This window comes from Atractosteus spatula, chromosome 23, assembly GCF_055471065.1.
Source record: "Atractosteus spatula isolate fAtrSpa1 chromosome 23, fAtrSpa1.hap1, whole genome shotgun sequence".
In the NCBI taxonomy this organism is placed as follows: Eukaryota; Metazoa; Chordata; class Actinopteri; order Semionotiformes; family Lepisosteidae; genus Atractosteus; species Atractosteus spatula.
In genome coordinates this window covers 4,276,922-4,303,070 of record NC_142728.1, presented here as the reverse complement: position 1 = coordinate 4,303,070, position 26,149 = coordinate 4,276,922, and the positions used below count along the sequence as shown (strand labels likewise).

The window sequence follows — 26,149 nt, the reverse complement described above, 5'->3', positions numbered from 1 at the left end:
AAAGAGTACCACATTAACATTTAATCACCAGCCCTTTTTTGTGAGTAGAACAATTCATTACTTAACAGTTGGAACAACAAAAATAAGAGTATTTTACTCAGCTTCTAAAGTTTTAATTGGTTACAAAATTTTGGAAATCTGGGATAAAGGTGTCCTTTAAGACTGTGTCCTAAATTTATTCCTTAAGTCCAAACAGATTTTCTCTATCTGGCAAAGTCATACATAATTATCAGTCAGATGCATTACTGAAGTTTTTTTAAGAGGAATTTAATACCAATTATACTTATACTATAAAGTAGGCATTTGCTGCTAACACATCTTTGTATGCAGTGGGCTGGCCAAATACTTCAGATAACTTGCATTATGCCCACTCACGCCTTATTATTGCTAAGCACACTGAAAACACCACAACCAATGGCAGACATGTCAATCAGGCTGTTACCATGAAAGGAAATATAGACAGAAATCAATCCCACCTGAATGTTCTTAACACCTGCCCTTCCTACTGTACACCACAGCACTTAGTCTTGGAGTGTTTTTCACCTAGTCTTTACTGTGAAGTGGAGAGTATACTGTTTCGACTTTTTTGACTTCACTTCTGGATTACCCTCTAGTTTGTTACTCAGGCATCTGCTTCCTGATTCCCTCTATCAGCACAGCTGCTTGACACACCTCATAATGAGATAATCATTACAACCAAGGCTGCTGCTAATGGGGAAAATAGGAAACCTTCAGAGGCTTGAAGAGACTTCCTCTACACTTCCAAAGAGCGGAATGTTGTTGTAGATTAGTTTTTGATGGATATTGTTTAAAGGAATTCACAGAGGTGTGAATAAATGTGGCCCGTGTGTTTTCTGTAAATGCCATTATGACAAATACAACTTGTCTCTGTGCAAATATCTATGGCAATTACAGTGGAACATCTTAAGAACCTTTAAGCAAGGCATTATCCAATCTCTATCTCTGTGTTCTTATTTAATTTGAGATGTGGAAGCCACCGTAAGTACAGATCCACTTATTTCATTGGCCAATATACATTACACAATGTATTTTGTCTAATGGCTTTTCAGCCAGAAAATGCAATACCTTAGAGCTCTTTGTCTCCTGTGCTTTCAGAACACAGATCTGCCAGCACTTTCTCTTCTGCTTCTGTAATATAGGAAGAGAACAAACATTTCAGATGGGGTTTAAAAGAATAAAACCCAACAATGTCCACATTCTCACTGCAACTGTTGTTCTCCCACCCCAGGAATGCTAGGAGCACTGAGACATGTTAAAACTACAACTAAGAACATAAGTGAAGCCATTACTATGTGTATGGGGCTTCAAAAGGATTCTCAAAAATACTGTGAGTGTGACTCCCTGTCATTAACTTGTCACTACTGTTTCTAAATTACACCTCAACACTCACAATATTGCAGCAGTTACATTGACTGCAGAATGTGCTTCTTAGCCTTCAGCAATTCAGCTGAAAATAGAGTTGAGAGTTATAAATATTGTGCCGCATACATTATAAACATCAGGAGCTTCTACAGCTCTCAGCAATAATGCTAATAACTAATCTCAGATATACTCTACTTGAAGGAGTTTTATTGCCATAAACCACAGCAGTGCAAAATATAAATACACTCATACATTGCTCGTTATATACTGTAGTGTTCTGGCTTAGATGACTTTGTAACAAACCTCTGGCTAACTTTCTATGTATAATTTGGTCTCCATTTTTCATCAACACTGCATATTTGTATTTGATAGGGCAGGGATTTTTAGGTATTCATTGGTGAAATATTCTTTACATACCTAACATCCCCAAGAACTCCGCCTGGGATATGGCTAGAGACCATACTTTGGTTATCTTAATCATGCCATCTGAAAAGACACAACCTGTCACTATTTAGGTAGACTGTTAATACAGATAGGTTAAGGGATTTAGAAAAAAAATACACACTCATATGGAAAAAATGAGTGTGTATCCAAGCAATGCCCCAATACAAAGTATGTTCTAGGACAGTGGTTTTCAACCTGTGTTGTGGATACTGTACTTATACAGGTCTGTGCACAATGGTAAACAGCTCTAGTTATGAAATGATGTTTTTCCCATCCATATCAAACAACTCTCTCTTTTCCACAGCCATATTCCCCTTCTACCAAAAGCTGTCACAACTTCTCATTTAATCATCAATTTAAATAATGTAGACAGCATAATCTTTTAAAATGGTTAATGAAGGATTAAACCCATTTGCAACAACATAAGGAACCCACCCCCAATACTTGTAGGCAAGTTATTTGTGGTTTGAAATGATGCTTAGGATACAAAAGGTTTAAAAACTACTCTTCTAGGATACGGCAAACTTTTTTGTTGAACAAAATTTTGAGGTTTGGAATGAGGAAAAGCTTACAAAAGCTCAGTAAGAAAGGAAGGTGCAAAAAAAAGACAGGCACTCAAGATTCTTCAAAAATTCGGAAATGCAGTTCTCACTCACCAGACTTGATGGGCTCAGCGCTCTCATAGCCATCAGTGTAAGAGGCATAAACTAGGCTGTTGCTACAACTTGCAGCTGCTTCAATCTCCACGTCTTTCATCTGTACATTTTCTGCTGAGGATGTTTTTAATGTTAGTGATCCAGCATTCTGTATGCGGTTTGGAACAGTGTGAGCAATTTAACAAGTACCCCTTGACAGACCTTACAACACATTTTATAATATTATAAGTTTTTTTTTTACATGGCATGGATCGAAGGTTAATGGTAACAGGTCCCTGTAAGACTTTTCAAATCCCTCTTTGCCCAGTAACTATTCCTTGTGCAATAAATTGCAAGAGTGGCCATTACAGGGCTAAGCACAGCTTACTTTGAATCAGGAGACAAAAGGAAAACAGGAATTCAAAAACGGATGTACCTTCAATTGGGAACCTTTGTTACCAAATACAAACTGCAAGTGAAACGTTTTTAGAGTAACTGCTTGTATAAAATGGAATATGAGAATCTCTCCTGAACAAACTGTTTATTACATTATCACACTAGACTTCCAAACAGCCAGTACAATAGATTCAATAATGAAAACCATGTTGATGAAAATGTACTTTTTACCCCAGAGATCCCAAAGTGCTTTCCATTCAGGATGGGCTTTTATTCTTCACTACTGAAGAGCAACACCCACCTGTGTGATGTGTGATGGCAAGGCCAGATGCGGGCATCTCAGATGATCCACTGGCATGTTCGTGATGACTAATCTTGCTGGGCTTGACGGTGTTTCTATAGTCTTTCTTGCTTTCTCTTGACAGCTTAGCACATGGCTGGCTCTTGAGACCTTGAAAGGGAAATAAAGGGAAAAGGGATATTTCTAGTCAAATTAAAGCAACAAAAAGGAGGAGATGAGGACATGAGGAGACACGCGAGGTAGCATCCACAGGTCTAGTGTTTTGACCTTAAGGCAGTCTTTTTTCTGCAGGGTATACTAATTAAAGCAAAAATGAAATTGTGATAGTCTTTCGATTTCTTGTATCATCCATGCAGGCTTATTTGATATTGTGGGCACTACTATTCTTTATTAAAATCTACCGGAATGAGAAAAAACAAACAAAAAAACAGGGAAACATTCATGGGGCTCACAAGCAGCTCAATCAGTAATGGTGCTTGCTTGGAGAGAGGGTTGAAACCTGCAGTCTGGACAATATCTGCCATATACAATAATAGACAAAAACACATTCTTCAGGCACAAAATGCATACTGACTGTCACTTGTCTTGTACACTCAACAAGTACATAATGATGATTTAAGAAATGTGACCTTTCAAATTTTCAAGAATATTCTTTGTTTTTTCTCTGGCTGTGAAGAAACAAAAGATTAATCAGTAATTGTGTGTAACAGTCACACAAATGCACAAAATGAAAATGTACGGTTGTCTTTGTGTCCCGATTATAGAAATATGCCAGTGTTAATGTAATTATGGATAAAAATATAGATATTTGAAATGGAGAACTACAATTTTATTCATTAAGCAAATGAAGTTTCTAGAATCTAACAAGAGGTTCTTCGCCTCCAAACTGCATGTGTGCTCTGAATGGATGACTGAAATTATTTATTTTTTCATTGAAGGCTTCAACAAAGACAGTTTGTTGTGCTGCATATCTGCCATGCCAAGGCTTGGTAGGCATTTAATTCCTCAAATGCGTCATTTATTTCACAGACTTACTTCATGACTCTCAACTCACTATTATAGTTAAAGACCGTTCTCAGGTGCTGATGAGAGAGAGCCTCGTTTCTAAACCTTGTAGATCCTTCAGTTATGTTTTCAGCTCTTTTAACATCACCGTATTCGCCGTATTCTCATTTTCCAAATTTATCACAGCTCCAGCGTCGACTCCACTGATTCCAGAGCTTAAGAGTGGGTACAGGGACACCTAGTGGATAATGACTGAACTACAGCTTAGGTGCCCCAAAGGTCACCTAGTCGAGAAAAAGCTCCAGACTCCAGAGATGAGATAATGCACCTACCTCGCATGCCAGAAGTCAAAACCACGGAGCAGACTGCTGTCCTTCCTGTATTACATGTCTAAATTGTCCACATGACTTAGCATCCAGCCTAACCCTGCCTCCTCACCACACTGTATGTCAATATCACAGTCTCCAGCAGGTTTGTTGCCTCCACCCCCGTTATAAAAAAACAGCTGGGGCTCAAAGGAACCAGCTGGGTTTATTTAACCCAGGTCGGCACCCCACCTGCTAAATAGTTCTACGTGGGGGTAAACATAAACCCATAAAAGGCAGCAAAAACAGCTGCATCAAGCAATTTAAATTTCTTCTTATGTGTTCTGTGACTCAAAGAGTGTGTACATTTCCTGACACTTCTCTCAGTTTCAGGTTTGCAAGACGCAGCTTATAACACGGAAGCCTCCCTCATACATTAGGGAAGGAAAACCACAGATTTTAATGGCAATTTGGTACAAACACCCTGAAGTCCAAATCTTTCTTAGCTTGATTATTCACTAATGTTGTCGGTGTTTAGGGCTTGATTTGGAATTATCCCACTTTTCTTATGATACAGGCACACTCTGCTGATGCCCCCTAAAAACAAATCTTAAATGTACCATCCATGCAATGCATACTGTTTGCATCACAATGAGAACCAGTAGCAAAATAGAGTACCTAACAACTACAACCGTTATGAATCTGAAAATAGCAATAATAATAATAATAATAATAATAATAATAATAATAATTGCTGGACACTCCACTCCAAGCACTTTACAGGTAATGGGGACTCCCCTCCACTACCATGACAAGATGCGATGGCAGCCATAGTGCGCCAGTACTCTCCCCAAACACCAGCTCTTAGTGGGAAGGAGAACAGAGTAATGAAGCCAGTTCAGAGGTGGGGATTATTAGGAGGCCATGATTGGTAAAGGCCAATGGGAGATTTAGCCAGGACACCGGGGTTACACCCCTAATCTTTTTGAGAAACGCTCAAGGATTTTTAATGACCACGGAGAGTCAGAACCTTGGTTTTAAGTCTCATCCAAAGGAACGGCACCTTTTTACAGTCTACTGTCCCTGTCACTATACTGGGGCATTAGGACCCACATAGACCGCAGGGTGAGCACCCGCTGCTGGCCCCACTAGTACCTCTTCAGGCAGCAACCTCAGTTTTTCCCAGGAGGTCTCCTATCCAGGTACTGACCAGGCTCACACCTGCTGAGCTTCAGTGGATTGCCAGCTGTGAGTTGCAGAGTGATATGGCTGCTGGCCAAATAATTATGGAACTTTACATACTACCGTACCATACTACCCAAAGCCTTAAACTACCTGTTGCCAACAAATAGTTCTAAACAAATGCTTATAAATGATTTCTGATGCATAATACCTTCAGAATGATGCTTTTCTTGCTGGCTCAAAAGGGCATTCTGGTTGGTGTAGCTTTGACCACATGATGGGTAAGAGCATCGGTAAGCCAGTTCGTTACGGCCTAAAAAAATGAAAACAATCTGTCCAAGAAATATTTAACAAAACACTAACTCCTAACCCCTCACATTGTCTTACCCTTCATCGCAATGGCTTCAGAAAAGGAAGTCCTGAACATGTTTCTTAACGAAAGCAGTGGAAAGACGTGCGCATCTGCATAATGTGACGTTTAACAGGATATCTGAATGTTTTTGCCAGAAAAAAAATCAACAAGCACTTGAGAAATCTCTCCCTAACCCAAAACAATCTGTAACCTCCTGATGGGAGAAATCTGTTGAACTGTCAGAATATGATCCTTGAGAACAGAACTGGAAAAGAGCGTGTGTGAGCAAGCTCCTTCAAGTGCAATGTCCATATCTGTTGCGCTCTCAAGACCAGTGGTCATGACAGTTCTCCATGTAGTCTGTGGGCTGATGCACAGAATGAAAGTTGGAACAGAAAAAAACAGTTTTATACCTTTTGTTTCACACATGAATAGTATTTTACTTTCACTATTTAATGCAAAAATGAGTTAAGGTAAAAATCAAGTAAATGTATAACCCTGGTTAAATTTTCAAATAAGACTTTGTTTTTACCATCTGGATTTAGCCATTCCAGCTCAGCTGCTGCACTGTTAGAGCAAAGCCAGTTAGTAAACGTACTGTAGGCGAGTGCAGTGTGGTTCACATGGCTTCTAGAGAGTTAAACATACACTCAAAACCCCTCAGCTGGGCCTTTTTGAGTGAGAGCACACGCCAGCAATATGCTCCATTCAACAACTGAAGAATGTCTTCTATCCATTTTCTGACTGCTTCATCCCTTCCAGGGTCAAGGGGGAACTAGAGTCTTATCTTAGCAAGCCGCAGCTGCAAGGGAGGATACACCCTGGGTGGGACGCCAGTCCATCACAGGGTAGACAAACACAGACACTTACATCAGGGCAAATTTTGACAGAAGCTAACTAAACTACCCTGTACGTCTTCAGACTAAACAAGGAAATCATAGCACCTGGAGGAAACCCACACACACATGGGGAGAAAATACACACAGTTTGCACCCTAGGTTTGGAATTGAACCCAGGGCCCAATGCTAACCACTGTGCCACTATGCTGTCCCACCAAAGAACTTTTTTTTATTCTCAAACAGTTAGCCGCATTCTGAAGGTCATTTCCACATTTACATACTGTACCACTGACACACTAGACGTTATAGTTCTAACTTACGTGGGAACAATTCAGGTATATGCCAAGTACGTCCTGCCCTTTCACATCATTTTCTAACAGCAGGTACAATGGAGAGGCTCCACTTTGTTCCAGTAAAGAATAAAACATTGCTTTATTTAAAAACAATGTTAATGTTTCCCGCACTGGGGCAAGAAAACGTTTAAGGTACTCAGCTTTTATAGCGAGTGGGACTGCATCATTATAAAACAGCAGTTAACTGTGAACAGTGTGATGGTTTTGTACTGTAAGTCTGGGTTTTGAAATTGAGCATAAGTGTTTTAAATTCCTTTTTCTACTGAGGTCGTTTAATACGGATGGAGAGAGGTTTTTAGGCGTGTCTACTCATTCCTGACACTAATCAAGAACCACTCTCCTTGGTTTTAGTTAATGTTATGTCTGTGGGAAGAACCTCCTATTTGTCATTTCACTATTACATTAACATGCTGTACACTTTTCTGCAAAGTATCCTGCATGCATAATGGGGACCAGTTAATGTACGTATATTTCAGCCTTCAATAACATGTTACGGTTACTGGCAATATCTGATAAGCTGAGAAACATAATGAAAGGGCAGACTGGATATGATGCGGACATGATTTCTATCTGCTCTAATTAACCAGTTGAGGGAGCACTCCCTTTGAAACACCCTGTAGTTGACTGTGAACACCCAGATCTGTTCCCTGTTTCCTGCATACCTCCTTGACTGATACATTCTTTTTTCATTTTTAATTTCACATTTTTGAAACTGACTAACACCTCCCAGGATATTCTAGTTTGAACCTGTTTGGAGGAAAACAACAAGCAGAAGTTAATATGGCTCACTGGCTGAAATCTGGGACTGTGAAGCAAGATATACAATCTAAAAGCTGGCAAGGTACAAAACAGAGGTGACAATACAAATAAAGCTATTTTTGAACTACAAGGTGAACAATTGAACACATGTTTCTTACATTGAAGCTGAAGTTCAGTTCACTGCTTTCTTAATTATAGACATAAGCACAGCAAAAAGATTTTTAGTTAAATTAAAGCACAAAACACTTATCTAATTCAAAACTGTAACAACAACCAAAAAACAAGAATGAAACAGAACAAAGTACAACACTAAGCTATGGTGTGCTTACCTTGATCTTGGAGAACTTGAGTTTTATAACTCTTCTGGCCAAATAAGAAACAGATAGGTATCAAATCGTGAAGTTTTCAAAGTGCACCTACAAGGCCTTCATGACAAATTGGGAAAATATTTGCTAGCACTAAGCAGGGGCTACCAGTAAATTAGTAATCCATCTGCAAACCAGGCCCTCACCGATCAGATCAGTATGTGCATCAAAAGAGAATAATGGGCAGCTGAATTTCAGTAAGAAAAGAGACTAACAGACTGTGGGCAGTGTGGTGGCTCTGTGGCTAAGGATCTGCGCCTGCGGTTGGAAGGTTGCCGGTTCGAATCCCGCGGCCAGCAGAGATATCCTACTCTGTTGGGCCCCTGAGCAAGGCCCTGAACCCCTACTGCTCCAGGGGCGCCGTATAAATGGCTGACCCTGCGCTCTGACCACAAGCTTCTCTCCCTGTCTGTGTGTCTCATGGAGAGCAAGCTGGGGTATGTGAAAAGGCAAATTCCTAATACAAGAAATTGTATATGGCCAATAAAGTGATTTAATCTTATCCTTTGCTCACTGACAGCTCTGAGGTTCCTACTGCCCTTTCCAACAACATACACACTTTCACAATGAGAGAAACTGGCTGGATGTGGAGCACAATCTGAGACACAGTAGCTAGACATCCTTTCACTGGTCTCTTGGCAAAAGCAGCACAATTCTGTATTGGGAAAATGGCTGAAGCAGAAACAACTGATATCTGCATGAAACTATAAGAGCACGAAAAGTACTCTTCAAAAGCAGATATTCCAAAACCCCAAACCAGAAAATTTTAAAGATACAAATGATTTGCATTCAAATTCAAATGTTAGGCCCCGGAGATACCAAAGTGTAACATGATGTTAGTGATGCACTAACAGCTTTGTACACCCATTCCCCGATTTACGCTGGAGTGTCCTGTTTTGCAAGTCTTTACGTGACCTAAATTTTAGATAAGTCAGAAGCGACTCTCACTTAGCTATTCTGTGGACATGTATGAAAAATCATTATTCCTGCTATTTATAAAAAATGTTTAAATTACCTAAAAAATTAACTATAAAAAAATCTAATGAAGATTACACACCAAATAAAACATACAATTAAAATGCAGTAGAGACAGTGATAAATTAACTGCTGAAGAGAGAATAAATTACCTTTTAACAAATCTATAAATGCTGCACTGTGTATTTCATTACCCTATGCTGTACAGTTTGGTACTTAATGTACAGTGAACAATAAAATCCCGTGGGCACCTTCCTGACAGGATGACAATACGGGTTACTCACTTTTCTAGAGAGAAAAGCAAGAGATGTAGAAGTTGCCATCCACGCATGACAACAAAACAAGACTGAAGTGTAAAATAAAGCTCTGGTGTTTTTACTGCTGGTAAACACATTACATTAAATCCCTGCTTTTCATCCATGGAAGACACTCACTACTTTCTCTTTACCCAAGTAAACTTTCTGTAATTCGAAAACCTCATTATTGGACCTACGGTATGCCCATAACGTCTTGCATAACCTAGAGAGAGGTTTACACAGAAGTGCTGAAACACTAGTGTTTCTTCAGACAGGCTCCCCTGTATCCAGGGAAGCACCTGGAGTGAAAACAGCTGAAGATTCAAGGCTGACCAAAGCACTGTTTGGGATTTAAAGGAAGCAAATGAACAAGTAGTTAACCCAGTTTCACTTGACAGTTCAGAAGATACTGAAAACTACAACAAGAGTGTGGAATCTAATCACTTTTAAAGTATAACATTTTGAAATAAAGTTCAGGTGGGTAGCTGCGTCAGCATGCGTAGGCTGCAAAGGAACAAGTAATAGGTTTATTCCATGCTGAAAAAAAGAAGAAAGAGAACATGTTTCGGCCGTGGAGCCTTCTTCAGGTGTGAGAGAGACAGGGCAAGACTATAAATATAAATAAATATGCATTTGCCAAGTTTAATGGAACAATTTCACCACTACTAAAACATTATGTATCCCTTTCAAATGAACAAAAACATCACTCTGCATAGTGTCATTGTGGTAAGAATTGTTTTTCTACCATCAAGTTTCTTTTAGCATCAGTGTGGCCTCTGCTGGCTCACCACTGCTTCTCCTATTGACATCTGAAATTTGGGCAGACACTGATTCCTCCTGTGTGCTCCTTTTGGAACATCCTAAAGACAGAGAAATCAGCTCTGTAGTGGATAAACTTAAAAGCTTGGGTTTCCTGTAAGTGACTGAATGACAGGATGATGCATATCTATCATAATACTGTCTTCAGTGTTATTCAGCGTATTTGGAGCAGAACTGACTGTGAAATCTTCAAAATTCTGTTTATATCATTATGAACTAACAACAGGCCAGTTCAGAAGTACACAGGTTTCAGTTATTGAATTTGAAAAGGTAAAAGAAAGTACACATGCAGGAATGAAGATGACCTCAAAATTCAATCATTTAGAAAACAAATAACACCAAGAGCAAAACTACCCTGGATGAAATCTTTATAGCTTTTAAGTTTCATGTGTGTGCTTTTGGGATATCTATTCTGGTGAGGATACTACACAATCAGGCATTTAACATCTCTGCCTGACACTGAAGCTCATGCCACAGACCCTGAAGCTCATGTCACAGACCCCCTTTAATTTTTTGCCTCCCCCCTGCTCTTTATTGGCACGTTTTCCTTTTCTGTGGGGTCTAGGATGTCAACAGAACGTAAGTAACTAGGCCTATTCCCCATTTCCTCTCCAAGCAACAGTCCTCTTCTATTTATATATTTCAGTTACAGGCTTGTTACAGGCCATTACTGTTTGGAACAGGGATATGAAAGTTGGGTGAGGCCATTTCCTGGAATAATGTTTAGGATAATACAAATTCGGCCTCAAAAAAGAAAAACATTTCCTCAACAGTGGATCTGACCCCTTTTAGACGTAATATTATGAAGACACTTTCATGCCCCCTGTTTGAACTCTCTCCAAGGGGCACTGTGGGCATATAGTTGCTCTTTTTGAGTGTGTCCAGAGGTTATGGAAACAGTTTGACAATATTCACGTTTAGTACTCTTGCCAGAAAATGACTCAAGAGGGCCTCTAACAGGGGCAGAAACAGGTCTGGCTGGCAGGTCTCATTGTAGCTAAAGATGGTATTACTTGGTTTCAAGGCTGGAAATTCTGGCTTCACTGGGTCCTGACCTATTCTGATAGCAAGCAGATGGAACCTTTGACTGCTAGAATCCATGGTGCCAGCGAGGAGGACAGTCAGAGGCCTGTAGTGCTGCTGAGCTCCATTGTATTTGACAGTACTAGCAGCCACATCACCCGGCAACTCACAACTGGCAGCCCAACAAAGCTACGCAGGTGTGAGCCTGGTCAGTACCTGGATGAGAGACCTCCTGAGAAAAAATAAGGTTGCTGCTGGAAGAGGTGTTAGTGGGGCCAGCAGGGAGCGCTCACCCTGTGGTCTGTGTGGGTCCTAATGCCCCAGTATAGTGACGGGGACACTATACTGTAAAAAGGCGCTACCTTCAGATGAGACGTAAAACTGAGGTCCTGACTCTCTGTGGTCATTAAAAATCCCAGAACATTTTTTGAAAAAAGAAGTGGTGTTACCCCAGTATCCCAGTCAATTTTCCCCCTGAATTTTGCTTCATCACTCTGCTCTCCTCCCCACTGAGAGCTGGTGTGTGGGGAACATACTGGCACACTATGGCTGCCGTTGCATCATCCAGGTGGGGCTGCAAACTGGTGGTGGGGGAGGGGATCCCCATTACCTGTAAAGCACTTTGAGTGGAGTGTCCAGAAAATTGCTATATAAGTGTAACGAATTATTATTTTTATTTTAGGTAACCGGAGGTAAGAAACTGGAGAGCAGAGAGGGGATAATGTGGAATGGGGGAATATATCTTCTGTGTGCAAAATATAAATTTCGACAATTGTACAGTATGTGGAGTCTGTTGCCAGACAAGACCTAATGTTTTTTTTTTTCTAGGCTTGTGTTCGATTTGTTCCGAGCCAATAAGACCGAAAGAAAAAAACTTTCACAACCTGAATTACATATTGGCTTGTAAAGGAACCACATTTTTTTCATTTCATGCTGCAGCAACAATATAATTTCATAATTATGAAAGATTACATCAAGATGTGGCAGTCACAAAACTCGATGGGGGATTGTTTTTCTACTTTGAGCTACAAAAGTGGAATTGCATAAAACTTGACCCGATTCTATAAAATTAAACTTCTGCCCTAGTTTATCCATATTATGACCTAGTTACCGGTTAGTGTCACTGAGACAAAGCCTTACCATACTTTGGGTTTGTGATACTGTTATGTTTGTAGGTGTGAATTTACTGCCTTTAGAACACCACTGCATTCTTCTGGTTTAGATTAGGTGAAAAAATAATCACCCTAAGGACCTTTATTTATAAACACAGAGAAAAAGTCTCACCTCGCTTTCCACTTTTCACCACTGGAATTCTGGCGGGAGTTGACTGTGTTCCTGGCTTGTCTGATGTGGTTCCTAAAGACAAACACATTCATTGTCTACAGCATGAATCAGAAGGTGGGATACAGAAAAATGTTTCAAATATACATTTCCATGCTGTTCTCATCTGTGCCACCAAGTTCTCAACAGCTGCCTCAGGTATTTAGAGCAGAATGGGTTGTGAAGACATTGAATCGGGAACAATATTAACAACCTGTTTAAACCCATGAAGATTTCTCTTAGTCCACTACTAAGTACACCAACACTAAAAAAAAATGCATATGCCGTGAAAAAAATAATCCCTTTGAATTATAAACCTTTGGATCTTTAAGGTTTACATGGGTGCTGGTGGGTGAAGTTCTATTTAATATTTGGTTTTCTCAAGTTTTGTTCTAGAACTTCAGCATGGTAGGAATTCTATACCTTAGTGCCTGCTTTGAAAACCCTCTAGGTACCATAATAGATTCTGGATGATTTAAAAAAAAATAAAAAATAATGTTTAAGCACACAAGGAACATTACATGATAAGCAGTAGACTCCCAGTCTCTAGGCCTTGAGACGAGAGCAACCTTTTTAAGTACCACACATAGACACAAACAGCAAAAAGGTGTTTTCACACTGTAAACATTAAACATTAAATGTGCTTCACACGACACCCATTCCATTGCTGTACTAAACATGATTTGTAATACACGGGAGTAATATTTTTTATATTTACAGTAGTGTTATCAGACTGCATTGGATAGATCTGGTCAATACAGGGATAGGTGATCTCCAGGGAACACCAGGTTGTGTTTGTAAATGGTTTTGGTGGACACAGTTCAGATGTTACCACTGGGGGGAAGTGTTGGCATGCAATCTGGGTTATGATTAGAATATTTACAATAATAATTGCTGTACAATAGGCCTGAGGTAAGGCCAGGAAGAGATTGTTTTCCTCCTATAGGCACTACCTGCCAATAGGTGGCACTGTAGTCCAAACGAAATCTTCCCTATGAGGACGGAACATGGTGCATAACTCAGAAAAGCAAGAAAATCCAATTCCCAGATAAAACACCAAAGGGCAAATGGAAATTTCAATGTAATGTGATAAGTGTATATACTGCAATGCAATACACATTAGCACCCCAGCCACAAACACTGCATAGATACTACTGTAGCACTGCATATACAGTACAGTAGTCTACTTACAAAAATGACTATACATTTTGTACAAAATTAAGCTCAAACACTGCCCAGTAAAGCGGTGGCATTTCATTCAGAATAAAAGTGCACTGTCCTCCTCTGTCATTCAAACATGCTATTAAAAAATAGCATTTTAAACAATTAGCTTATTTGCGGCACAAAGCGGTCATCACATAGTGTTGGGCTTCCTCTGCGCCCATACTGTTTTAATGCACACCATACACATCAGTGCTTCATTTAAAAAAAACCCACCGGAACAGAAAAAAGCTTTTTATTAAACCTTTGATTCGAAACAGGACTCAGATGTGGAAACAGATGTGGCTTAGGGTGTCTGTGCAAGTGTACAGTATGTACATTCAGATGTTCTGAATGATATACATGTAAATGAAAGTGTCTTTGTATTGCTGTCATGGAAGTTTCCATACACAGGTACACTGGCTGGGCACCAAGCCTGCTGTGCTCACGGGACTATCCAGAGCAGCGTTGGGGATGTTTAGTGGCAGAATTACCTGAAAGAACTGTGACTGTGGCGCCTGTTTTCTGCACAATACTGTGCTTCTAAAATACATCAAGTAGTTTTTACAATGTTACCAGAACACCATGCAAATACGAAAGGTTCAAAGCTTGTTCCAAGCTCAAAGATCAAAATCTAACCCTTTCAGGTCCTGTAAAAAAAACAAACATTAAAACAATCCTTTTTGTTGTAGAGGGCCGGCAATCACAAGCACTAAGATCAATTTAAAGACAACATGCGTGAAGGCATACAGTATTTTGCCACTCTAAACTTTCTAACCACTTCATCCAATTCAGCAATGCGAGGGAGACAGAGCCTATACCAGCAAGCAACGAGTGCAAAGCAGGGCACATAGTGTTTATTCAATATATTTTACTGCTTCAAGTGTGATCCTATCCCACTTGAGCAAAACCTTTGAAGGAAAAGGTCTGACCTAATTTAAAAGGGAAGACACTGTCTTAGTATGGGACAAGCATCATGCTTTGGACTGAGTCTGCTTACAGCACATTTGCAGAGACAAAGAACAAAGGCAAACTTTGATGTAGGCGTGAAGCTACTTTTGTCTTCATTGGTGCAAATGGATGAGAAAGGACAGCTTTGCTCTCTCTAATCTCTCCGTACTTAGAATGAGCAAACATAAAGCAGAAAGCGGCACAATTAATCAAACAACAGATAATTGACTACTTAATTATTTTCTTTCTTCATCATCGCAAACAATTAAAGTGTTATTTTGTGAATAAAAAAGTAGAATGTAAACTTGGATTAAACCGAAAACTGGGTCCACAGACTATGACAAATACCAGCAACGCCACTTCATTAATGGCTTCCTGTTTGTTACAATACAATGATAATGCAACCAGCAAATATTGTATTTATATACAGGTGTCTCACGTTTTGACTGAATTCAGACCATGTAAAACAGTGAAAGTGGAAAAAAACAGAACCTCTTATTTTATGCTCTTCTTGGTGCTTCACGTAACTTCTGAGATACTTGTATGATTTTCCACAGATGTCACAGGTGAACATAGCTGAAACAGACAATAAAACAGTTTGTTTGAACAGCTACCATGACTTATATTTTTAAACGTTTGATTTAAGCAGATATATCAGTTGCCAGATTCTCTTCATTTATATTATTTCATTACAAATCCTTTTTTTCCTCAACCATGGAGACCTACAGTATTCATATAACCAGAATGTTTTCTGAAGCAAATGGATAGAATAAAAGCACAGCATTCAGAATTTGGGCCCATTTCCCTCTGGTCTACAGACAAAAGCCCTATACACTACTTCACACCACTGCCTCTCCTAGTCTCCCAGAAACACTTGTGTATGAAAACAATTCCTGATCTTAACACTCTCAGTGATAAGTTTTGCTTCATTAATTGATTTACTTCTTCAAGTCCCCAAACACGATTGATAAACAACACCTTAAACAGGATTTTTGCACTCTTTGATGGTTGTAATTAAACTTCATAGCATAAACGTGACACTACATTAACTTACCAACCTACAATTATGAAAAAAACAATAATATATGATTTTTTTTCAGAAACACCAGTCATATACTGTAGCATTTGATGGCAGAACCATAAGCATGCATTCAAATTCCTGTTTCTACATCACTGAGCCCTTAGAATATTCTTTGTAGTTATAAAAAAAAATCAATTACATTGTAAAAAAAGTAAAAATTGGACATACCTTTGCTTTTCGACCCTTTCTTAGGTGTTTCACTCGCAGTGCCTGGCTCTTCTGAAGCACACAAAACAGAACAGGAATTAATTTCGGGAACTGCGGATCCAGTAAAACTTACAAGCAGTTTTGTCATCTCAAAAGTTCAGTTCCTCTGCACTCAAACTGCTTACTGCTTTTCCGTGCGACTTCCTCATAAAACCTTTAGTGTGGCATTTCTCCCTTTTCCCATCAAGGGTGGGAAGAACGAGACGTATCGTTAACCTGTAAAGCCTCTGTTTGAGAAACCGCATTACCTATATGGTCCATTTTCCGCCTCCCAAGACACAGTCCGTCCTCCCACAACAAAAAGGGCAGTATGGTCAGGTGGAGAGTAGTGTTGGGGTGCAGACCTGAGCAGCACACGTCTTGGGAGGGGGTTCACTTCCTTGGGTGTGAGGGACTCACGTGAGCTCCCATCCAGGCTTCACCTGATTCGCCCACCTGCTGCAAAACACAATGTAATACGCAGGATTCTTGAGAAGAGATCGCTACATTTTACATTTAGTTATCTGTCTGGTGCTTTTATCCAAAGCGATTTGCATTTCAACTCATTTTGGGGGGGGGGGGCAGGGGTTGAAGTACCTTTCTCAAGTTTACGACAACAGTCTCTTAGCTGGGATTTCAACCTACAACCCTATAGTCACAAATCCTGAACTCTAACCACTGAGCTACTGTACATTGCAGTCCTTTATACATCCAGTGAAAAGCATAAATATTAGGAGGCTTAAGGGAAATGTGACATTCTTCCTGTGTACTAATGAAATCTCTATTTCAGATCAAAAGACGAAGAGGCAAAAGCGTTAGAACTTAAGCTTTTGTTTTCGAGTTTTATTTTCCATCCATATTTAGCCACAACGTCATTCGTTTGTGCTCCATCCTTCATTTGGGACAAATGGCTGACAGGTGTTTCTAATTGCTTAGATGTTCAACGTTGCATTAACTGTGAAAACAGCTGAGAATGTAGAGCCATGGTTCCAACCTTTGGAGTTCACTTTTTTTTGTGTCGTTTTAGGGATTACTAGGGAATAATCCTGCTGAAAACTACAATTGCCGTGTAAAGCACCTTTGAGAAAAAAAACCAATAGTGTTTAAAAGAGATATCACTGCATTATAGCTTAAAGACGATTGCTTTTCTCAAACGCACCACGAAAAACAAGCCGTATCTATTACTGCTCGACGTGTCTACCTTAACTGCTTCACAATGAAAAAACAACACTTACACAATGAATGAGTAGGCAACTCCTTTATAGCAACAAGAGTGAATTTCACAACGATTCCGCTACGTTGTCAGACGACACAGTTGTGACTATTGTACTACTGCAATGCAAATGCGTGCAAAGTAACGGTTTCTCCTCCTTTCAGATTATACTTTTCTAGGAATACATCTGACTGTTCGAGTTATCATTAACTTAAACTGTAGACTGCTGCTGTAGCTTCACATTAAAAAATATCTACGGTATTTTGTCGTTTTTCACGACACCAGCTCGTCGTTTAGCTGCGCTTTTAAACGCTTCTGACCCAGGGATACTCAAGTATTAAAGGAGTTGCAGAACGTTTTTTGTCGGGTTTTCCTTTCAAAATCTGATAGATGGCACCTAAAGGCTTCACCAAGACGTACTTTCAGCTTTGGTTTAGACAGAACAGTTTGTGTCTTCAGGAGACAAGAGACGGGAGACTTGAGCAACTTCGCGTTTCTAGAACCTTCGGCCAGAGACAACAGCAAAGCTGTTATCTCGTTAAAACAAACTTTTTAACCCTACAGTAAGTCACGCATAATGCTGAACCTAAGAGAACATTAATGTACTTGAATTATATTATGGTCCAAAACCCTGAAGCACGTAAAGTAATATGCGAACTTTTAATACGTTAACTCTTACCGCTGTTGCACTCGCATTTTACTGAAGAACTGACATTACATCCGTGAGGTGAGCATGCAATATTATAATAGTATTTGCTATCGCTGCCCGGAGAGATTAAATTATCTTTATTAAATATGTTTAAAACGTTATGCACTAGCCGGGTTCAGGCTTGCCCTCAAAACACGCGCGTCAAACAAATTAGCACACCTTCATTAGCACTCTGAAAGACGGCGTGCAACGTAAACATGCTGTCCGACACAGGTAAGCCGATTTAAAACAAAAGGTATAACATAGTACAACGATATTACATAAAACAAAAACAACCGGGGATGAATACAATCTCACCCGTTACAGCCGCGAACTTGCAACTCGCGAAAAGTCGCACCGGCCGCTCACGCTCACTATGCGTCCGCACAGCTCTGCGCTGCTCCACACTGCGCGAAAGAGCGCAGGCGCAGTGGACTGAATGGAACCCACCTGCAGGACGGCCTGAGCTTTGGAAATGAAAAATCGTTCGCCGGGGATATTTTGTTACACCTTTTCCTGAAGAACTGAGACATAGGTTTCAGTAGTTTCTTTGCACTGTGAATGAAACTTGCTCATCGGCCTCTTGAAATAAAAGCATTAAAGGTTTCTTAACAGAGTTCCTTTAGGACATGTGGGTTTTCACATCTGCAATAAGTGGAAACACAGACGTACCAAGAATAACCATCATGTAGGAGTTCGATATGCAAGGGATTCTTTTTCATTCCACGAGGTGTCTCTTATATACTGTAGGAGATACAGAACAAGGCTTGACCTTATTTTTTTTATTTTTAGGTGTTGCAGCGGTTGGCGTTGCAGCCTCATATCATTGGGGCCCTGGGTTCAGTTTCTGGGGTGCTGTCCGTGTGGAGTTTGTTCTCTCCATGTTTGTGTGGGTTTCCTCTGGCTGCTCCGGTATCCTCCCACAGTCCAAAGATACTACACTTGATCTTAGCCAAAAGGCCGAGAAGCATCCCACAGTCCTAAGATATACTGGTAGGTTAATTTCAGGGAAAATAGCCCCCTGTGTCTATGCACATGTCTGTGTGTGCCCTCCGATGGACTGGTGTCAGAATGGGCATTGAAGACTAGTGCTGAATATCTACAGCCATGTATGGCAGGTGTAGGGGTGTTCTTGGGATTATCACACTCCAGTGAATCTACTCTGGGCAAGGGGACTGTAAGTGTGCTTTGATGGACAAGTCCTTCCACTTATTTACATACTCGTCTACAAAACAGAAAGCAACGAGAAAAAACATGGGGCATCGTTACTTCCTTGACACAAGGTAAAGGACAAAACACAAAGCATAAAGACAAAGCAGTCATTGTTCAGCTAGTTTATTAACACAGCACATACTACATTAGATAATATTTCTTTAATACGTCGTACAGCGCTGTGAACTCCAAACATTCAGAAACATGAATCGAATGCTATCGTCAGCAATTTATAAAAATAGTGTCGCTAAAAAAGTATAAATTAAAACTACTAATCATTAAGAAATATTAAATACATAAAACTTATGAGGAATAAGAAAAATATCTGTCAGGACCAGTAGAAAATACGGCCCTAAAAAGTGTATAGTTTGTTGCTAGATGAAGACTTTCTAAAGGTATTCAGAGATTGCTTTGTATTGTCTAAGTCTAACACAAAAGGAGGCAAAAGAAACATGGAGCAATATTAGTAAGTCATAAATAAAATGGATGCAAACAGGAATATACACTTTTTCCAAATAGGAAAGACTTATGAAAACTGTAACTGAGATGGCAACAGGAGATTAAGATCTTGATTCACTACATATATACAAAGTATTACATTGTTTAACACACAGACCTCCCCTGACACACACCCAAACAAACAAAAAAAAATAAAACCAACAAAATAACTATTTGGCTTGTTTTTAGCTATATTAAATTGTGTCTTCTACAAAGAACTTAAAGCCACAGGAAATTTAAAACTTTATTTCCATTTCATATATGATGCTCTATAACAGTGTCTACCTTGCACTTATTTTTAAATCTAAACTTTTAAAATCATTTTAAAAAGAGGTACAGTACAGAACAAGACTGCTCAGAGAAATCAAGTCTTCCTGATTTCGACAACAGTAGCTCCCTCTGGTGGAGTAAAACAGCAGTTCAGTTTTTATGTACATGCCACAGCCTTCTTCCATACACACCCATCCAAGGAAAAAAAAAAGATCGTTAACAGTGTAGTCTTAATGTTCAGCTTCAATTGTAAGATAAAATGCATGCATCTTTATACAAGCACTAGCAATTTTAAATGTCTGCTACCAGACTGAAAATAGCAGCTCCAAAAGCTTTGCCTGGACTATGCTTCAAAGTGGTTATTGTTATCAGCATCTCTTTCTTCACAGCTGCCAAGGCTACATCTGAAGAATGAACACAGCAGGTAGAGGGAATGATTAATTGTACTTGGCTTCAATGAGATCCTGAGCTCTTACAGTAAAATGGCACAGCCTTCGGTTCGAATAAACACCCATACCTTAAAGGAGCGTATACCAACATAGATAGGCAAATAAATTAGAAATAATAAAGTATATTGAGTTTGAAATTGATTTCAAATTAATCCTGTACAAAACAGATCATTGCTTAAATATTTATGCACTTGTGTGATAAAAACATCCTTCTGCACACCAGTATCATGCTTCTAAAGCAGCACATCAGCTTCCAGATGGTATTGGTTATTGAGGTGTAAAAGCACCACCGACAGTCACTGTAGAAAGGTGATAAGAAACTGTGGAGAACCAAAGACTAAGTGTGAAAAAAATACAGGACAAACAGAATATAATAGTTTCTGAAGGCCTAAATAGAAGTTCATACTGACACAAATACATAGTCTTTCCAAAATGGTGTGGCAAATGCACATTAAAGCACACACATGGGTCAAGACTGGGAAGAACACCTTTCCATTCTGAGAAATCCTGGCAAAATATAGGTGAGGTTAATGCAGAGCAGTATTGAAATACTAGAAAAGGCCAGTATGAGGAATTTATTTGGACCACAGGAATGAGGAAGACTCCAGAGTACTGGGTTAATCGGGATGGTTTGCAGGGATTGCACAACAATAGCCTGCACAAGTTCATTGAGGTTTATTGTGCACAATGTTCAGCCCCAAGAAGTGTTCTGGCACCACAATCAATAGCCATTCTTTCCTAATTCATATCAATCTTGTCCTGTGTATACACACACGCTTTGTGCTATGCCAGTTGGGAATGTAGTTTGGTTTCTAATACAAAACTTGTCAAAACTTGCCAAAAGCCAAAACGTGTCTGAAACTTAAGTGAAAAGCAATAATAGTTTGCACTTGGAAGCAGGACCACAGGACTAACATGACCAGAATGTACTAGGTTCACCAGTGTACTTTGAGACACTTCAGGATCTTAAAATTGCCCTTAAATTAAAAGAAATGAATTTTTAAAACAAGCATTACACTGTTTCCAAGACTAATATTAACTACTGTAGTTTATGCCCGTTAAATTAATTTGAAATTCAGTACTACCCTTGCCATCAATCAGACTGAACAGCTGAGAGGTGTTTTTGTTCACAAGAACAAATGGGATTTGATCAGGGCAGTCCTTGCAAATTCATTTTTATACAGTTATTAACAAAAATTTAAATATGTTATTATAATGTTCAAAATACTAAATTGCAATATATTTAGAATGTGACTGGGACAACAATGTAAAATAATCTTCAGGAAATGGACACTAAGAAAGAAATCAGAAACATGTCTCAGGCAGTGGAAGGACAAAGCTGTGACTTAAACAGTGTCAGTGCAGAAAAGGCAAAGGTGTTTTGGTTACTAGAGGCACCCTAGATTGATAAATCATCAGGGCTCAATGGTATGGTATCAATTGCACTCAAGGGATCGAAATGTTAACAAGAAGTCATTAACAGAAGTCTGGAAACGACCTGCTAAAACAGGGTAGGATCCGAGGACTGAAGAAGTGCTCATGTACTACCCATTCATTAGAAGGGTGACAGAACTAAACCAAGTAATTATACACCCATAATACAGGCCAATTATAGATTTTTATTACATAAAGAGTCATGGTAATTATTAGAACTAAATCAGACAATCACTTATGTGGAAATCAGATACTCAAGCAGAGTCAGCATGGATTTAGAAAAGGTCTTGCATTACCATCGAGTGTGAGACCCTTGAACAAGGAACAAGAGTAATGGATATACACTACATAGAGCATCTGATATGGTATATTTATATATTTATTTTTTCAGAATGCTTTTGTTCATAGCTCACCATAACAGATTATTTCCGTGTGTTCAGATTGAATGACAAAGTACAGAAAAGGAGTAAATGCTCATATCTGGGTGACGGAATCAGTGGGGTACCACAAGGATCAGTTTAAGGACCACTCCGTTTCCCAACTCATACCAACGATCTTGATTGCTCTGCAAGCTGGTAGATGGCACCACATTAGCAGGATTTGAAAAATAAGAAGATGAGATTCAGAAATATTTAGATCCAATTAAGGACTGGGCAAACAGCTGGTTGTTGATGTTAACTGCAGGGTTTTACATACAAGTAGAACAAACAAATTATAAACACAAAATGGGAAGCTGGAGAGGCTACTTATGATAAAGGCTTAGGTATTTATGCTGAAACATCTTTTGCATCTTCATGACAATCTGGAAAGAATTAAAAGATAATGTTAGGACACATAGTTAAGGTCCCATGATTTAAAGGGTTGTTGTGTTAAAGTAGGATAATGCCCTAACAAGGCCTCATGTAGAACATTGTGTACAATTTTGGTCATTATGTTGCAGAATATATAAGTCTCCTCAGAATCAACCCAGAGAAGAGAAACCAGATCCATTCTGAGGTTTAAGGGAATGTCCTACACTGACAGGCTGTGAGCATGGAACATTGCAAGGTTTTAAGAAACGTATTCAAAATGCTCAAGAGCACTGACAAAATGAACACAGCATATTTCTTCAAGACAAACTGTGAAACACAAACCTTAGGACGTACGTGGAGACTACAGGGAAGTGCATTTAAAACAGAAAGCAGGCACTTCTTTACACAAATGGTTATACAAGTGTGGAACGTGCTATCTAAACATGCTGTTGAAGCCGATATCCTGGATTCTTTCCAGAAACAGTTGAACAGAACCTTGCCCTTTGGATCAATTAGCAATATCAAATGGGTTTGATTGGTCAAAGGAACACTTCACCTGTGTAACTTTTCTCATATTATCATAAACATCAGTATATAGTATTTATGAACTTTTTTCATATTTTTCTGCAGTATAGAATATGGCAAAGGTATAATGCTTAATTGAAAAGTAATTATACTTTAGGCAATTAAAAAACACTCATCCAGTCTCAAAGTGTTCCAGAGAAGCAGGAGTCACTTGGAATCTCCAGATTTCTGGAGCTGTCAGCAGTATTGAACATAGCAATGCAATCACATTCAACACTGAGATCGGAATTAAAAGCCAGGAATCAAAAGTCAAATAATATACAAATGATTTGTGCAGAAGTAGCAGTGTTCTTCAACTTTAAACTGCTAAAAAAATAGTGAAGTGAAGTTTAGTCTTATTACAGATATTTCCTCATATTACCATTTTTAGGAAAATGTCTATCCCTGCTTCCAGAGAAACTTAGTGCTTTAAAGAAAGAACTGCATGGCTCAAACCACACATCTAGCTCGGTCAGTGTAAATTCAGTTACATATTATATCTGCTACTCGAAAACAATCACAACCAAAAAGATATCCTTGAGTATAAACTCTCTTTTTGCTCAATCTGTAGTTGAAAACACGCAAAATGATAACAGGTCTCTGGCTACGACCTTAAATAAATTATTAGTTTAAAATAAAATAAATTAAGGTGGATGCCTGTCAACTTTGTATACACGACGAGTGAATGCTACAACAAAGGCTACACTTACCCTTTAAGAATCCCCTTATAATAAGTTTATCACCACCTCTTTTGGAACAAAACAGTTTGAAGAGCTACAGCAGCACAGACCGTATCATCAGCAGTACAGAATGCTCTATCCATTTACCATTTAATTATCCAAGTATCTGAGTGCAGTTAAAGGACACACCCTCTTCATTTTCTAGGAAGTCTGCTCTGCAAAACGAAACTATCATTTGGTATCAATCAAACTTGTTCTATAGAAGAAGCAAATAACAGAGATATGCACATGATCCCACACAAAGGCATGAAGAAACATATCTACGTAGAATGGGCCTTCCCTTCAGCAATCTGACAAATTGTTGAAAAAAACTCCAGTGAGTATAGAATGTAAAATTAAAGATATCTGCACAAAAAATGGAAACACCAATTGTAAAGTCAGTTAATAAGGGGTTTGGCCACCAGATGCAGCCAGTGTGGCAAGGATTCTACCAGTGTCTGGAATTCTACAGAATTCCAGGATTGCGGCACCATCAGCACCAACACTGCCTCAAGAGATGTTCCAGAATATCCCATTAATGCTTGACTGGGGTCAGGTCTGGTGACCGGAAAGGTCTTGGTATGTGGATTACGCCAGTCAAACCTCTTGGTGACCACATGTAGCCTGTGGATGTTGACATTGCCATCCTGGAGGACACCCTTCGAGCAGGCAAGAAATGAGGCAACACGGGGTGAACTCAGTACCAGTAAGTAGTGATTCACATTGACTTTGCCTTCTGAAGCAATGAGTGCACCCAAACAATGCCAGGACAATGCAACCCACAACATTACAGAACCACCAGAACCCTTCACCATCGGAGCCGAGCACAGAGGGCCAAAGCTTTGTTTAGGTTGCCCTTTGTCAAGAACATGATGAAGGAGGATTTATCATAACACTTCTTCACTGCTCAGTAGTCCATGGCCCATGTTCTTTGCACCATTGGGACTCAAAAATGTGCCCCGCTGGTGTGACAGGCATTTTGTGCCACGGAACTGCGGTATCCCTTTGTGGAGTTGTCAAATGGACATTGTTGTTGAGGCTGGCTGCCTGCTGCACCCCAGGCCTGAAGTTTGCACCCAGTTAAGCAGCTGCTCATCCGTTTTGCATTCCATTTAGAACTAATGCACAGATGTCACAGTCCTGGACAGTGTGCTTCCTTCCAAAGTTGCCCTTTGCTGATGACGCCTTTCCCTTGGAGGTCCATGCCGACATCACCTTAGACACTATTGTTCATGAAACATCAGCAATCTGAGATTTCCTGGTTCCTAAAATCTCCTACCAAATATACCCCAACTATCACCCTCTTTACTGTCCTCTTGCAACCATAATTATTGACAACCAGGTTAGTTCAGTATTTTTATACATGACCTTTGCATACAGGGCTGTTATTTGCTTAATTAACACATGGGTCACACCTACTGGCTGCCCTTGTTTTCAATATAGTTTCCTTCATTTATCTAGGTGTTTCCATTTTTTGTCAACTACAGTATCTGTACATCATGGTGATGGCCATCTTATGTTCAATGAAGGTCCAGATGGTTCCTCATACATTTCAGCTATAGAGTGTTGTTTTTTTGCCTTCAATCTTAAAGCTGTCACCAATCCTGACATTGAGCAGGAGCTATATTCACAGCTCTGTCATGTCATTTTGCCAGTCAACGAGGTTAGAATGTACTAGGCAGTGTAACTGAGGTCATGCTGAAATTATTCTGAAAGTATTTGCCTCCTACTATAAAAATAAGTACTTTGTTTATTGTACAATTTCTTAATAACAGCTATAAAATAACAAACATCTCTGGTGGCTACTGTACTTGCTGTACAGTATGTGTGTTAATTAAGACTAACAAGAAAACATTTTTTTTACTTTGTATTGTAATGTAATTTTTATTTACCTCCCAATTAATTGCTTGGAAGCTAAAAAAAACGCTGTACAGCGTCATTTCTTCATATCCAATTAAAAAAAAAAGAAAATTACTGTGTTAAATATACCAACAGTCTTAAGGTCAAACACAGAAATCTCTCCTTAGCAGCAGGCTTGGATATGAGTACTGAAGCAACAGGGAAGAGGGGAGAGACCTCTTAAAATTGTGGAAGAATAAACAATAGTGGTTCTGGAGTCAATGTGGAAAAGGGGAGAAACA

At 39.4% G+C, this 26,149-nt stretch overlaps 1 protein-coding gene across 1 annotated transcript; it reads right to left on the bottom strand.

The window, feature by feature from the left end:
* Window positions 1-1,087: 1,087 nt before the first annotated feature.
* Window positions 1,088-25,521, bottom strand: LOC148816083 (uncharacterized). Its single transcript, XM_088904655.1, has 9 exons — window positions 25,505-25,521; window positions 18,390-18,478; window positions 16,153-16,203; window positions 15,396-15,479; window positions 12,717-12,788; window positions 3,160-3,309; window positions 2,484-2,597; window positions 1,801-1,869; window positions 1,088-1,149 (listed from the first exon to the last, which is right to left on the bottom strand). The coding sequence occupies exons 1-9, from the start codon at window positions 25,519-25,521 to the stop codon at window positions 1,088-1,090; spliced, it is 708 nt and encodes a 235-aa protein (XP_088760781.1).
* Between the last annotated feature and the right edge of the window lie 628 nt (window positions 25,522-26,149).